General features: G+C 36.8%; 1 protein-coding gene across 1 annotated transcript; it reads right to left on the bottom strand.

The window, feature by feature from the left end:
- Positions 1 to 9,775: 9,775 nt before the first annotated feature.
- On the bottom strand, positions 9,776 to 11,777 carry LOC139844850 (pentatricopeptide repeat-containing protein At5g04780, mitochondrial). The gene has a single exon (XM_071835073.1). The coding sequence runs from the start codon at positions 11,671 to 11,673 to the stop codon at positions 9,826 to 9,828; it is 1,848 nt and encodes a 615-aa protein (XP_071691174.1). The 5' UTR covers positions 11,674 to 11,777; the 3' UTR covers positions 9,776 to 9,825.
- Positions 11,778 to 17,609: the final 5,832 nt, after the last annotated feature.

Here is a 17,609-nt window from a genome sequence, read left to right as displayed (position 1 = left end):
GTTTGTATGAAACACGTGCGACACAATTAAAAGTAGTCAAAAAGACGCTCCACGTATGCAAGTATACTCGACATCCAATGCAAGTATCAAAAAGTATGAGCGGAAGCATGTATCACCTAAGTTCAAGGACCTGAGAAAAACATAGAGAATCTGTCAACGAAAACGTTGGTGAAATCATAGGTTTAAATAAGTAAGTGAGTAAAAGTAAGTTGAACCACAAGATTTGCAACATCGATAAAGTCATAGTACATTCTAAAAGTTAATATTCACGAGCACTCAATTATCAAAGCTTAACATTCCGTCCGTTGAACCCCGTAATAATAGTGTTAGAACATACACTGTTTCCCGAAAATATATTTCACCCGTAGACGGTAGCGAACCGTCCGAAGTGAGGGTTTGTCAAACCCATATGGCCATATAACATAAGTTCTCGCTTACACCATCTGATGTAACTAATGATAATCGAATTGAGGATTTGTGTTCAAACTCGTATGTAGAATGTTTGTTTTCCCTGTACTTGTGTTCACGTAGTTTAAAAGAACGTTTATGTTTTCTCATCCCAAAAGTAAGTTCAAAAAGAGTAAAAGTGGGACTATGATCTCACCTTGTATGCACGAACCAAAAAGTACTTCGACAAGTAACGTGTGCAAAGAACAATGCTAGTCTTGACCTAAACAAATAGGTTGTATCAATAACGATAGTCACGAAGGGTCAAAGATGTTCAATTAGTCCTATGGCTCGTTACGACTCGATTATGTAGCATGTGAATCAAATTGTCACGTTTCATGCAAGATACAAGTATAAAAGCATGTTAGAACGATTGCACAACCATTTGGTTAAGTTTGATTAAAAGTCAACTTGGTCGGGTCAAAGTCAACGAAAAAGTCAACATGTTCGGGTCGGGTCCCGAACTATTTTTCTGAGGTTTTTAATCATATATGAGCATGTTAGAACAAGTTTCATGTGAATCGGAGGTCTAGAACGTGCCAAACATTTTTCACATTTGGGACAAGGAGGTCAGAACCTGGCCCCCTTATATGTCGCGCCGCGACAGTAAGGGGCCGCGCCGCGGCAAAAGCCGGGTGCTGGTGCCTGGCCAGTCCCAAATGTTCAAGTCTCAATCCAAAACCTTTTTGTGCATAAAACACAAACCGCTAACTCTTAGAACTCGCACCTTATATCGTTGGAAAGGTATTTTGACGAGTAAAACAACTAAACACATATCATCAATCAAACTTCCACTTGCAACAAACAAAAAACTGCAATTAATGTTCCTCATTCAATGCATACAAGTCATAAATGCAATTTAATGATTTGGCAACCAAATTACATGAACGATATGCCGTTTCGAAGGTAATTAAGCATACAACACAACCTAACACTTACAATTAACATTATCAAGCATTTAATGCATCAAGATTCAATTTACTTCTATCAAACCCTAACCCAAAATCACAAATTCAACAATCATGATTATGAAACTAATCCATGTCAACCTACATACCAATTTGAAGCTAGTGATGTTAGGAACACAATTAAAACATGAACTTTCATCATCAAACAACATATGAACACCTAAAACTCAAGATTATGCAAGTGTTCTTTCATAATGAACTAGTTACATCAAAATTGCAAGAACAAGCATACAAATCACATAATCATACTAGACTTGAGCCATAGACACTAATTAACAACTTTATAACCCAAAAATCTCAAGAACACATAAAATTAGTGATTTTAGAAAGTTACCCAAAATTGATGAAATCGGTATGGAATCGAAGAGGAGATCACGAGGAGTTCAAATATGTAATTTGTTTTGATTGAATCCTTCTTGAACGAATTTGGATGATGATTTCCTTTTGATGAAATTAGAGAAAAATATGGAAGTATTTTAGAAAAAGAGAAATGAATGGATAATGGTGGGGAGGTGGTTGACTTAGTCAAAAGCTAGTCACCACTTTGGTGTTTTGGCGGAACTAGTCCCTCGAGTTCGGTTGCGGGTGCGTTAAATTACCTAAACATGATAATTTAAAACGCGTATTAACGAGATGTGTTATAAACATATAACGGAACTTAAATAGTTAAACGGAAAATTGACGGAAAAAGGCGGGATGTTACAGCTACGTATGTGGCTAAGTGTTTGACCTGCGCTAAGGTTAAAGCTGAACATCAGAAACCGTCTGGACTTTTGGTGCAACCTGAAATTCCCGAGTGGAAGTGGGAAGGTATTAAGATGGACTTTATTACGAAGTTACCGGGAGTTGTGGGTGGTTATGATACCATTTGGGTGATTGTTACCGACTCGCTAAGTCAACTCTTTTCTTGCCAATTAAGGAAACATATTCAATGAAGAAGTTTACTCGTTTGTATTTGAAGGAGATTATTTCGAGACATGGTGTTCCCGTATCGATTATGTTGGACTGAGGCAGTCCTAACAAGGTGCTCTAGGAACTAAATTGGATATGAGCACCGCTTATCATCCACAGACGGATGGTCAGAGTGAAAGGACCATTCAAACGTAGAAAACATGTTAAGAGCGTGTGTTATTGATTTTGGAAATGGGTGGGATAAATATTTGCCGCTGGATGAGTTTTCTTATAACAGCAGTTATCATGCAAGTATTAAAGCCGCACCATTTGAAGCTCTGTATGGTAGAAAGTGTAGGTCTCCTGTCTGTTGGAATGAGGTTGGGGATGCTCAACTCACATGACCAGAGATCATTCACGAGACTACCGAGAAGATTGCACAGATTAAGGAAAGATTGAGAACTGCCAGGAGTAAGCAAAAGAGTTATGCTGATAAGAGAAGGAACGATATCGACTTTCAGGTCGGTGATCGTGTTATGTTGAAAGTTTCACCTTGGAAGGGTGTGGTACATTTTGGTAAAAGGGGAAAGTTGAATCCTCGATTTGTTGGACCTTTTGGGATTATTGAGAGAGTTGGACCAGTGGCTTATCGTTTGAAATTGCCACAAGAACTCAGTGCTATTCGTGACGTTTTTCATGTATCGAATTTAAAGAAGTGTTTGGCCGAGGCCAATGAAACTATTCTTTTTGATGAACTTCATGTTGATAAGCAACTTTATTTTATTGAAGAACCTGTTGAAATTATGGACCGAGAGGTAAAGACTCTTAAGCAGAGTAAAATTCCTATTGTTCGAGTTAGATGGAACACCGGACGCGGTCCCGAGTTCACTTGGGAGCGTGAAGGTCAGATGAAGCAGAAGTAACCGCATTTGTTCCCAGATGCCGAGGAAACCCCTGCACCTGCTTAAATTTCGGGACGAAATTTCCGTAACGGGAAGGTACTGTAACGACCCTACTTTTTCCGTTATCTTTTGCCGTTAATTATTTAGCGACCGTTAATTATTTTTCGTGCCACGTCATTTCTATGACCTATATTATTATTTTTGTAATAATATATTAATTATTATGTGTTATATGAATATTTGTATTCATATCTTTAATTGTACGTTTCTACGTGTCGCGGATTTCTATCCGGCGAATCTTTTCGATTTTCAAACCAACGGTCGAACTTTTGGAATTTTTAAGTCCTAATTATTTTAAATATGATATTTTGATGTCATATGATTATATATAGTGTTTATATATTTTATTCGTCGCGTATTTATTATCTCTTCGAAAAATCAATTGCGTAGCGGCGTTTTCGCGTTTCGGGTTTCGTTCAGGCGTTCGGGCCACTAGGATTTTGTCATTTATCAAATTGGGCCACTATGGGGCCCACCCCATTCAGTTCTTGGCCGAAATTGTCAAGGAGGGGGGTATACCCCATTCATTTTTGCAATACTCCTCATTTTTACATTTTATTCCTAATTTTATCAAACCTAATTTTAGATATTTGCTCTCTTCCTTCCCTTTTGCTCCCTTGAGCCGTCGCCACTTCCACCACCAACATCATCATCATCAATTAATTTTAAAGCTTGGGTCAAGGATTGATTAACACCAACGCGTTCCTCTCAATCTCCTCTACGCGATAACATCCATTGATTATTGATTAGGGTATAAACCCTAACCCTAGAACTTTTGATTTTTCATTTATTTTCTGTATTTTTATGATTATTTAGTAGTATGATGTTTGTGGATTATTGTAATGGTGTTTGTATGCATAGATGTACTCATAATCACATGTTTTCGGTTTGTAAAATTCTGGACAGCAGCTTTTTCGTGTGTTTCTGATATGATGACTGATATAAATGTTAAAATAAAGTATCTAGATGAGTTCCTCTCATCAAGACGTTAATTTTAGACTCCGGATTCATGTCGTTTCGATTCCTGGAACCCTAATTATGATCAAAGTGGTATTTTGTTAAGATTGAAATGTGATTTTGGTATGAACCAGGTTTGGTCCGACTTTGTGACCATATTTGGTGACTTTAGGGTGTGTTAGTGTGTTAGAACTGATGGTGGGGCGAACTTTCATGTTCGGGTCATCTCAATCCAAGCCACGAATCACCCGTTACGTCTAAAACACGTTTTTGATTGAATTAAAGTTCCAAGTAGTGTATTGGCTGTATATCACGACTTGTGGGCTGTTCTTGGTGTGTTCTTGAGTGTACCAAAGTGTCGCGTGGTTTGCTTAGGCGGAGATATATGTAAGGCTCGCCGAAAACCGACACCCGGGGCTCAAGATACGACCCGATGAACTTTTGATTAAAACTTATGGTTAAATATTAAAACTTATGAGAAAAATAATGATTTTCATTATTGATTAATTACTTATGATATAAGAAGTAATTATTATTATGATATATATTTATTATATCATTTAATTATGACTTATGATTTAATTAACATTTTAATTAAACTTATGATTAATAATACTTTTATTATTAATGAAAAATACTTATGATAAGTATTAAACTTATATTATGAGATTATTATTATTATAGGACTTATAATAAGGATTAAATAATTATTTAATTATTATAAGACTTAGTTATTATTTAATTATTAAATACTTATGATTTAATAAGTATAATTAGAAATTTATGATATGATTAATAATTCATTATTAATTAATAATACTTATGATATGATTTAAAATTTATTATTAATTAATAATACTTATATTATGACTAATATTTAATTAATTAATTAAATACTTATGTTATATTAATTATATCATTTAAACTTATCTAAACTTTAATAATTCATTTTTATTTAATTAAACTTATGTTAAGACATAATTATACACTTTTGACTTTAATAAACATTATAACCTATGTTATTATTATAACTTACACTTTTCAAATTAATGTTGACTATGTTTGACCAAGGTTGACTTTTGAGTTGACTTTCGGTTGACTTTGACTTTCAGTTGACTTCTGTTGACTTTCTAAATAAGGAAACTTTCCCAACTTCAAAACTTTCTAAAAATAGAACTTTCTAAATTTAGAAACTTTCCAAAAATAGAAACTTTCCAAAAATAGAAACTTTCCAAAAATAGAAACTTTCCTAAAATAGAAAACTTTCCAAAAATGGAAACCTGCTAAAAATAGAAACTTTCTAAAAATAGAAAGTGTGTGTCCGTATGCTGTTCCAGTCAAACCGATGCTTGCCGAGTGTTATTCTATGTCTACTTGCAACATGTACAATAGCTATCATACTAAGACTTGACCTAAGTTAGTTATTTATATCGGCCTGCTTTATTTATAGGTCGGCGTTGTGATCTTTCTTGATCACTTTACTTTATTTGCTGTTCGCTTGTTTGTGAGATTTCTTCTGTTGCTATTAAGGTGAGTTATAGTCCCATTTTCTATTTTAAATCTTTTGGGATGAGAATACATGCAATTTATTTTATATTTTGGACACAAGTGGAAGTTGGTTTAAATTATTCATTGTGAGTTGAACAAAAATATTCCCTAGTCTGGTAACTGTAATCACTGGTTTCTACTAGTGAACGCGAATCCTACGGATAGATCTATCGGGTTTGACAACCCCATTTCGAGCTAGTCGCGCTAGCAATTTGTTATCGGAATGTTTAGTACTTCGTATTTTGTTGTAGATACACTTGTTCGGTGTATATTATTTATTGTGTTTGGCAAAGGTAAATAAATGGTTAAGTGGTTACCAGGTGGCTCACGGAAAATGGAATAATGTTTTATTATATGTTTTCTAGCATATAATTTGGTGGTTCAAAAAGGAGTTTTTATGTTTTCAAACATAAATTTTTATTGTTTAAATTAAATATTGTTTGCAATATTAAACCTATAATTCACTCAACATTTTTGTTGACAGTTACTCGCATGTTTTATTCTCAGGTTTATGATTGATTGTTTCCGCTGTGCTTAGAGAGTCTGCATATTTATGATGGCAGCTTTTGTTAAACATTAACTTGCATTCTATTTTGTTACATTAAAAAGTGGTTGTTTGTTGACTTTATTTTGGTCAACTTTTGGTTAAAGTATGATTGTATAGTTTTTCTAAACTTATGCATTTTAGTAGATTTCCTTTATAGGAAATCATTTTTAAATAAAGAATGCAAGGTTGTTTTATTAAATTCATATAGAGTTTCGATCAAGCTGTGGGACCAAGTGACGGAGCCGTTAAGTGTTTTGACTGAGTCGTCACAGGATCCGAGATGGAATCTTTAGGTGTTTTAGGTAGAGGAGAGATGGTAGTAGTAGTAGATAGATTGAATGGGATTTTTGGTTATGAATACCGGTCATACTACGGGTAATGATGTTGCAATTAGGGGGAGGTGATGGTGAATCAGTAGGTGAGGGAGAGGGAGAAGTATGAGTAGTTGGATTAGAAGAGTTAGAGTGGGGTTGAGATAATTGTGGTGATGTAGTATGTGAGTTGAATGAGTGACCAGAATCACGAGATTGAGAGGTGGACAGTGGGCTTGAAGAGCTAGGCGAGGATGGAGTGGGAGATGGTGTTGAAGATGGGCCGAAAGTAGGGATAGGGGATTGACTCTGTGGACTAGTAAAAATTGTGGGATGATGGGTTATTGAATTTGGGAGGTGGGTCGAAGTAATTGATGAGAATACAGTGGGTGTATTGAGTCGGTTATGGTGTGGTATGGAGTATTTGATTGAGAGTTTTTATTTGCGAATGGAAAGTTGGTTTCATCAAAAATTACATGTCTAGAAATTATGAACATTTTAGATTCGAGGTCATAACATTTATATCCTCGGTGGTGAGTGGGATATCCAAGAAACACGCAAGGAGTTGAACGAGGTTGAAGTTTATTTATTGTTGGTGAGGGAAGAAGTGGATAGCACAAACATCCAAATGTGCGTAAGTGAGTATATGAAGGTATTCGGTTGTAAAGAATTTGTGTAGGAGATTGGTAGTGTAGAAGTCGGCTAGGCATAATATTTATAAGATATGTTGCCATTTGAAGAGCGTGATGCCAAAAAGATAAGGGAAGAGATGCATGCGAAAGAATTGTTCGAATAATGTTGTTTATTGCACGTATTTTTCGTTCAGATTTTCCATTTTGAGAAGAAGAATAAGGACAAGAGAAGCGAAAAGACATTCCATTATCGTGACAAAACTTGTGAAATTGTTTGTTATTGTACTCCGTGCCGTTATCAAATTGAAAAGTCTTTATGGGTTTATTAAATTGTGTGCGGATATAATTACTAAAGGTGAGAAAAGTTGAGAATACGTCAGATTTATTGGAGATAGGGTAAGTCCACAAGAAATTAGAATGATTGTCAAGAAATAAAATGTAATAACGGTGGCCAGAGGTACTAGCTACGGGTGAGGTCCATAGATCACTATGTATGATATCAAACGGTGCTAAAGTATTAGAAGTAGAAGATGCATAAGGCAATTTAATTTGTTTTCCAAACACACAAGACTGACAAACAGAATCCAAAGTAGTTTTATTACAATCAATAAACTTTTTATTGCTAAGGGAACGCAAAATATCAATGCCCGGGTGACCAAGCCGGTGATGCCATAAGGCTGAAGATAAAGCGGTAAAAGTTGATGGTGAAGACAGATGATGTAGCAAGGAGTTGTTGAGCGGATATAAATCACCGGAGCTGTTACATCTCAGAACCGGAGTGCCCTGCGGAAAATCCTTTACAGTAAAACCAAAAGGATCAAATTCTAATGACAAGTTAATATCAGTAGTGAACGAACAGAAATAAGATTTTTAATAAGATCAGGAGCATAAAGAATATTTCGGAGGTATAAAGGACGAGAGGGATGTGGTAGTGTGGATTGACCGAATCCTTTTATTGGAATGCCATGACCATTGCCTACGATTATTTGTTTTGGATGCTTTAATGGAGAATAATACTGTAAATTACCTGAATTTGCGGCCATATGAGATGTAGCCCCTGTGTCCATATACCAAGTATCTTCTGGTGGAGTGAGAGTCATTGTGTGCATAGCATTATCAAGTTCAGTTGGACAGTAACCTGCAAAAGACGAGCCTGCATAATTAGCTTGGGGCCTTGGCCCAAGTAAACCAGCTTGTGTAGATGGGCTGTTAGGTCTGGCCCAGGTAGCAGTTGGGTAAGGACAAGGGGGAGTATTCCAAATCTGATTCGGCCAAGTTGCTGAGGGAGCCCAATGGGCTGATTGAACATTCCAATGTGGATAATGATTCCACTGTTGGGTATATCCTGGAGATGTGTAACTACGCCCACGCCCTCGATAGCTCCGACCTCGGTGACCATTGTAGCCACGTCCACGGCCACGATTGTTTGTGTTCCGGTGTTGATTATTGGGCCGATCGTTATGCTGAGAGGATTCAAAGGAGGACGGTGGTCGAGTAATTGGAACAGTGGTGAGTAGGGCTGCGTCGGTGGTGGTGGAATTGTTCGCCGCCTGTTTCTGTTTTCTGGTTTCTTCCAAAATTAATTTGGATCTTGCTTCGTAGAACGATGGTAGCTTGTCTAATTGAGTGAAATAGGTACCAACCGTGTCAAAATTATCATTTAGTCCAGCGATTAATTAAAGGACCATTCGTTCGTCTTTCACTTTGTCACCGACATTATTCAATTGATCGGCAATGACTTTGAGAGCCTGGCAGTATGCCGAAACATTTGGGAAGTCATCGAGACGAAGTGTGTTGAATTGACGTTGAAGGTATAAGGCTCTGGTGTTCTTGTTGTCTTGAAACGTAGTCTGTAACGTGGACCAGGCGGTGGCAGCAGTGTGTTCTTCTTACATAATGGTATTAAGCAGGTCATTTGATATGGTGCCATAGATCCATTGAAGAACAATGGCATCCAATCGTGACCAAAGAGGGCTTGTAGTTGTGTCAGTGGTTGTAGTTGAGGAAGAATCAGTGGATATTGGGATTATATGATCGAGAACATCATAAGCCCTACAGTGAATTCGAAAGAGTTGAGACCAGGTATTGTATTGATTATTATCGAGTTCAAGTGTAACAGGGATCAAGTTTTTGATATTTGATATTGTGAGTGCAGGATGGTAAGGTTGTTTGTCAGCCATGGGAGAGGTGAAGATGAAGACAGAAGAGAAAAAAAATGTGAAGAAGACTGGTATTAGAGGTGAGTTTGGCCTGATACCATGTTAATTGTATTGTTCGATTATTTTCATTATCACAAAGTATGGGTATATATACCCCAAATACATACGTAAGGGAAATCCCATTCTAACTAACCACTAATCATATTAAATATAGAAGATATGATAAGATTTCCTATTCTAACTAACCACTAATCATATTAAATATAGAAGATATGATAAGATTTACAATATGTCTAAAGTGATATCTAATATGTTCTAAGATTAAAGAATGAATAAAGATTAGGGGTGTAACAATAATCAATGAATGTGGGTATAATCAATTACTATACTTTAGGGTACCCGATTACCAAAACTCATTACAAGAACAAAAGCCGTTCCTAAAATGATGAAATCTATTTGTATCCCTTACTACTATCTCCCTTCCTGTTATCTTGGATGCCAGCTTCATAAAAACATGGCAATCCCCACAGATCCTGAGGTTCTTCATGATTCGTATTGAAGCAGACGACGGTAAACACATTAATCCAAACACAAGAGCAAGTTTCTCACTATGGTGTCTTAAAAGTTGTTCTTTTTGATTCTCTTCAACATTGTGCAAATCATGTTGAGTCTCACATCTATACCCGAACTTTTCCATTTCTTCGAACATATCGTCCAATCTCGAATAAATCTCATCATGTCTATCATGGTTTCTTTCGCCAACCATAAAGGTATGAACTTTATCTTTAATCTCAATCCAACTCTTACCCCTTTCTTTCTTAACTTGTGTTTCTTTAAGATGCTTTCTTGCTTGTATTACTTCATTCCACTGTCTGTTTGCTGCGTAAATGTTTGAAAGCAACACATGGTTTCCTGCATTTTCAGGTTCAATCTCAAACAGATGTTTAGCAGCTATTTCAGCCAATTCGACGTTTTTATAAACTCTACAGGAGCTTAACAATGACCCCCAAATGGAAGCAGTTGCCACAAATGGCATTTTGTCTATCAAGCTTCTCGCTTCATCAATAAAACCTGTTCGACCAAGAATATCAACCATGCAAGAATAATGAAAAACGTTAGGCGACAAATTATGTTCTTTGACCATCATATCAAAGTATTTCTTCCCTTCTTTGACCAAACCCATATGTCCACATGCAGACAATACAGATACATACGTAACCTCGTTTGGTTGTAATCCAATTTGCTGCATTTTTTCAAATAAGATCCTTGCCTCCATTGGTCGACCATGTCTAGAGAATCCAGAAATCATTGCATTGAGTAACACTATGTTTTTATCTTGTGCACATGAGAAGACTAAATAAGCTTCGTTTATGCTTCCACATTTCGAATACATATCTACAAGAGACGAACACACAAAGAAATTAACATCAAATCCTGTTTTAAATAACACCGCGTGTGCCTGAATCCCTTCAATTTTAGCAGCTATAGCAGCACACGCAGCAAGAACTGAAGAAACGATAAACTGATTAAACTCAACTCCAGTAACCTGCACTTTTTTAAACATCATTAATGCTTCTTCATAAAGCTCGTTTTTCACATACCCCGCCACCATCGAACTCCAAGTGACAGCACTTTTTTCAGGCATATACTCGAAAACACGAATAGCATCTTCCACTAAATTACACTTGGCATACACATCAAGCAAAGCAGTACCCACAAACATGTTAGCAAGCATGGACGTCTTAAACGCAAAAGCATGTAACTGTCTACATTCAAGCACTGCAAACTCAGCAGCACAAGCACACAAGACGCCCGAAAGTGTGAATTCACTAAACTCTATTCCTTCTTTTTGCATCTGGACAAAAAGATCAAGAGCCTCCTTTTCATTTCCATTCTGAGTATACGATCCAATCATAGTATTCCACGAGACCAAGCTTCTCTCAGGTATTTCATCGAACACCTTACGTGCATAGTTAATAAACCCACATTTTGAGTACATATTAATAAGCATGTTTGAGGTTAAAGTGTTTGTAAATAACCCATACTGGATTATACAGCTATGGCAAGCCATGCCTTCAGTGGGAAGCTTTTCTTTCGCGCATTTTTGCAAGATTTGGTGTAAAGTTGGAATATGGGTCGGGTTTGTCCGAACCCGGGTGTCCTGGGGTGTCAACATAAGGCAATGTGACAGATTTCTTGCATTTTTGTGCAAGCTTTGAATGGATTTAGTGAATTTGCATATAGTTTTCATGTCATTACGTTTTGGAAGTCACAATGTTGCTGTTATACCATACATGTTTGTAGTGGCTGAGCCACGTTGGTTTTAGTTGGCCATGGCCCACCTAGAAATGGACATAGTTGTGGTCCATTTACGTTTAATGATATTTTGGCTCACCCATAAGTTTTTATTTAAGAAACAGTTGGCCCACCCATAATTACTAGTCACCAAAATTTAACACCGTTAATATGGATCAATTATATTATTATATATAGATATATAGATTCATTTGGAAAAAAAAAAAGACAAGAAAATAAAACTATTTATTTGAAAGTTTTTTGCAATTTTGTCACCTTATCCTCTAGTCTTTACATTATGTTAAATTTCACTCTCTTTTGATTACCTTTTTAATTTTGCACAACCCTCTAATTTTAAGGGATATATATTAAACACTGTAAAATAATAACACAAAGACATAAGTGGCTGGGTGGCTTGGTGACCTTTATTGTTTCCAGATGGGTGCAAGTTTAATTCTGGCAGGGGGCCTATTTATTTATTTTTTCTTCCATGCTAGCGATTTTGGGCCCAGCGAAGTGGGCCGACCCAAATACTTGTTTTCTTCATTAGGATTTAGGAGTCAAAAATAATTTGAATTGCAAGGGCATGATTCAAATTAGAATTTATCTAAATTGTTCTTATTTTAGTGAATTGATTAAATTAATGGTATCTTAATTTTTATTTTCCTTCTATTCCTTTAATACTCATTCAATGTAAATGTAAATGTTTTGAGACTCTATAACTAATTGTAAAACAAATTAAATTATGAAATCTTCAATTCAATTGAGGTTTGAACTCGAAAAATTCCGGACACTCAAGAAATAGCAATAGCCACGCAACTAAATGTTGATGATTTCTCAATGTAAAATTGTAAATGTGTATGTACTATTTTAGTTGTCCCTAATAAACGTCCACTTTTATGTTACAACCAATCAAAAGAGACTTAAATGAGTAGATATGTTATTTGATCGATGATGAATCAATCTCTGTTATCGGAAACGCAAGCAGATCATTCTCACTTACCCAACGGGCCAACATCACCATTGGGCCAGGCAAGGGTTACATCTCACAAAGCATGCAGAGCCCATATGACAAAACCTCCATTGGGCCAAAGTAAAGTATCAAACCAGCCCACCAACAATGTTAATGATGACGGGCCAGGAAAACAAAAGCCCCAGGGAAAATCGTGCAGTACCAGAAACCCAAAACAACACAACTGTGAAACCTGTACCAGTAATCCTAAAACCCCAATGAAAAAGAAAAAATCCAAACACCCTACTGGCTCGAGACAAGGTACAAGCTCAAAGAACGATCGTAATAAATGTTGCTGGTCTAACATAAGACGCTGGAAATCATCATCGAGAATGCTCAACCTAAAACATAATGCTAGAAGTGTAAAACAAGGAGACATCCCATTACGATCTGAATGTTCAATGTGTGCTAGAGTTAGAGATAACGGAAACAGTACCAGTAGCAGCTGTCCATCCATCAACCAATCTGTTAATGATACAAGACCAACTGATCTGAAAGAAGCTGAAGTTAAAGTATACGGGTGTAAGCTAGGGTTGAAGTGGCGGGAGAGAAAATCTCAATAATGTAAGATCCTTGTTTTCCTTCGTTTTTTTCTATCAATGATTATATTGTCTCTCAATATAAGAGGTTTTGGGTTAGGTGGGGATGTAGATAAATTCGGGTGGATTCGGAAATTATTAGTTAAAGAAAAACCAAATTTCTTAGCTCTTCAAGAAACGCTGTTAAAACAAACTAATATTAATTGGATCCAATCATTGTGGGGTGGGAGTAATTGTGATTTTGTTCAAAAAGAGCGGGCTGGGATGAAAGGGGGGCAACTTGTTATTTGGGACAAAGATGCTATAGATGCTACTGATGTGATTTCTTGTGATTGTTTACTGGGCATTCGAGGTACTTGGAAAGATACAAGCACACCCTTCAACTTCGTGAATATTCATGGTCCACATGATGATAGTGGTAAGACAAGACTATGGGATGCATTATCAAATCTGTTAAGTGGTAATAACAATCCATGGGTTATATGTGGTGATTTTAACGAAGTTAGAGAGCAGGCGGATAGACTTAATTGCGAATTCATTGAATATAGAGCAAGACGTTTCAATGAGTTCATCTCTAATAACCGTCTGATTGAAGTTCCGTTGGGTGGTAGGAATTTTACAAGAATAAGCGATGACGGGTTGAAGTTTAGTAAAATTGACCGTTTCTTGGTCTCCGATAATTTTTTCAACTCATGGAAGAATGTTTCGGCGATTGCCTTGGAACGAAAATTTTCGGATCATTGCCCGATTCTAATGAAAGATGAAGAAAAGAATTTTGGTCCAAAATCCTTCAAGGTCTTTGATGTGTGGTTTGAAGAAGAGGGAATTGATGAAATTATCACGAATGCGTGGTCATCCCCGGTTCCTTTAATTAACCGAAAGGATTGCATGTTTCGAAATAAGCTAAAGAATGTTAAGAATGCCCTAAAGGAATGGAGTAAGAACAAATTTGGAGGTATTGATTGTGAAATTGAAGCCTTGAAATCTTTATGTTTAAATTATGAATTAAAGGCGGAAAGAAACAACATTAGTGAAAGTGAAAGAAAAGAATGGCTTGAATATAGGAAGAAGTGGATGGAAAAAGAAAAAATAAAAACTAGTATGATGAAACAAAAGGCTAGGGTTAAGTGGGCGCTTGAAGGGGACGAGAATACAAAGTTCTTTCACTCCATTATTAATCGAAAAAATAATAAAAGTAATATGAGAGGACTTCTGATTAATGGAGTATGGAATGAGTCACCTTTTGATATTAAAAGTGAAGTCTTTAGGCATTTTAAGCGGATGTTTGAAGAATCAAATGTAGAGAGGCCAAGTATGGAAGACCTTAATTATCCATGCCTTTCTTTGGAAAATGTCGAGGCATTAGAAGCTCCATTCGAAGAAAAGGAAATTAAAGAGGCGGTTTTTGATTGTGGAAGTAACAAGGCACCCGGCCCCGATGGTTTCAACATGAGGTTTTACAAAAAATATTGGGATTTAATAAAAGAAGACCTTGTTAACGCCATCGGGTGGTTTTGGAATAACGGTGAATTTTCCAGTGGTTGCAATTCATCTTTTGTCACACTTATTCCGAAGAAATCCGATCCTATCGGGCTTGGGGATTACCGCCCTATTAGCTTGATAGGTAGTTTTTATAAAGTGGTGGCAAAAATTCTTTCTAACCGCCTAAAGAAAGTGATCCCACATCTTATAGGTCCGGAACAAAGTGCTTTTATGAAAGGAGGATTTATCCTTGATGGTGCTCTAGTTGTTAATGAAAGCATCGATTACTTGAAAGATGCAAAGAAAAAAGCACTCATTTTCAAAGTGGATTTCGAAAAGGCTTTTGATTGTCTTAATTGGAACTTTTTGGTGGAGGTTATGAGTAGTATGAGATTTGGATCGAGGTGGAGAAAATGGATCCTTGCATGTTTAATGACACCTTCAATTTCCGTTCTTGTCAATGGCTCCCCAACCAACGAGTTTTCTCTTGAAAGAGGCATTAGACAAGGCGAGCCATTGTCACCTTTCCTCTTTATCCTTGCGGTCGAAGGATTAAACATCCTTGCCAAAGCGGCCACCGAAAAAGGGCTCTTTAAGGGAGTAGAAATCGGGAAAGATAAGGTCAATATATCTCACTTACAATACGCCGATGATACCATTTTTTTAGGGGATTGGAGTTGTGAGAACTTTAACAATTTGCAAAACCTTCTAAAATGTTTCGAGTTAGCTTCGGGGTTGAAGGTAAATTTCCATAAAAGTTTCTTATATGGAATTGGGGTTGATGTTGATGAATCAAACCGTGTTGCCTCCATTTTGGGGTGCCAAGTTGGAACCTTCCCTTTTACATACCTAGGGCTCCCAATTGGTGCCAAAATGAACAAAGAAAGTAGTTGGAAGCCGGTCATTGATAAGATAAAATCCAAACTTTCGGGATGGAAACTACGTTCGATGTCATTTGGAGGAAGAATGGTCCTCATCAAATCGGTTCTCAATAGCCTTCCGTTGTACTATTTCTCTCTATTTCGTGCCCCGCCTTGCGTGTTGAAAATACTTGAGAGTGTGAGAAGAGAGTTTTTTTGGGGCGGGTCGGAATCATCAAAAATTCCGTGGGTCAAATGGGATAAAGTTGTTTCTTCTTACGAATTTGGGGGGTTAAATTTCGGGCTTTTAAAGAGTAAAAATCTTGCTTTATTGGGAAAGTGGTGGTGGAGGTTTTATACCGAAACCGATTCACTTTGGGTAACTATTATTCGTAGCATCTATGGTCCTCGTGGTGGTTTGGATTTAGAGAGCGAAGCAATTCGTTCTTTAAAACCATCTACTTGGAAAAACATTATTTTGACAGGTACATTGCTTGAGGATATCGGCATCAATTTTAAAGCATCATTCGCGACAACAACAAGCAGCATCTCAACCAAAAGCTTCTGGAACTCACTGTGGATTGGCGAACAGCAGCTCAAAGTCCAATTTAGCAGGCTATATCGGCTGGATTCTGACCCCGACGCGAGAATCTGTGACAGAATCGAGTTAAAAATCGATGGATCTGCTGCCTTACGTGCGGACTGGTGTAGATCTCCATCAGGAAGAACAGCAAACGAGCTTATGGCCCTCGAATCTCTTGTGTCATCCTTCGTTTTCAACAATTCAGGGGTGGATACGTGCTCTTGGTCATTATCCAATAACGGTATCTTCTCTGTTCGTTCTCTATCCCTTATTATCGACAACAATATTCTTGGTGAAGTAATAAACGCAAATGCTTTTGAAACAATGAAGAATAATTTGGTTCCAAAGAAGATCGAATTATTTGTATGGAGGGCGGTTCAAAAAAGATTGCCCGTCCGAATCGAGTTAGACAAGCGGGGTATAGATTTGAATAGTGTTAGATGCCCGTTATGTGATGATGACCTAGAAAGCGTTGATCACTCCTTAATCTTTTGCAAAAATGCAATGGATGTGTGGGATCGAGTACTTGCGTGGTGGGATCTTGGTAGCATGACTAACCTAAGTATCAATGAACTTCTACGGGGCCACGGGCCAAGTTCTCCAACTTCATTTGGTTCCAAATTATGGCAAGCGGTCGAGTGGGTCTCGGCTTACTTAATTTGGAGGAATAGAAATGAGAAAGTTTTTCGGGACAAATGTTGGAACCCTCATATGGCGTTAAACGAAATACAAGTGAAGACTTTTGAGTGGATTTCAAAAAGATCGAGGAAGAGGAAATTAGATTGGTTAACGTGGTTAAACGACCCTCGTTCTTATCTTAGATTAGCATAGACTTTCTTATGTAACTGAGTATTTCGTGTTTCGCATTTTCGTGTGTTCCTCGGGTCTTTCATATGTGGTTTGCTCCCTTTGCAAACTAATACGGTATCTGTAATTTGGTTGTTTTCTGATTAATATTACTTGCTTTTCGAAAAAAAACTGTTGGGCATTGATTGATATTTCTTTTTTTTCTTTATTAGTGATAGATCGGTCATGGGAAAACTTTGGAATATAAACCAGGGCAATAAAATTGATTCGTACTATTAGTAAAAAATCGTAAAATTGTCTAGTGTTTACCCAATCAATGCGGAAACTTTGACTCAAATGAAGAAACTACCTTTCATTCTTTTTTTACTTTTTTAACGTACTTTGATTAACTTATGTGCAGGGAACTTAGGTTTTTCTTGAGGCAAAAATGACATAATGATACTCCGTACATCTATGTAAATGTAATAATTTTGAGAAATTTTCTAATGACAACCCTAAGGGTTGTCATTAAGATATTTAGACATGCTAATTTTGTTTGTACAATCAATATAACCACCCATTTTCTGGAAATAACTACCACCAAGTCAACAAATATACAAGAACTTTATG

The sequence above is a fragment of the Rutidosis leptorrhynchoides genome, chromosome 4, assembly GCF_046630445.1.
Source record: "Rutidosis leptorrhynchoides isolate AG116_Rl617_1_P2 chromosome 4, CSIRO_AGI_Rlap_v1, whole genome shotgun sequence".
In the NCBI taxonomy this organism is placed as follows: Eukaryota; Viridiplantae; Streptophyta; class Magnoliopsida; order Asterales; family Asteraceae; genus Rutidosis; species Rutidosis leptorrhynchoides.
The sequence above is the reverse complement of the archived record's forward strand: the minus strand, read 5'-3'. Positions and strand labels throughout refer to the sequence as shown.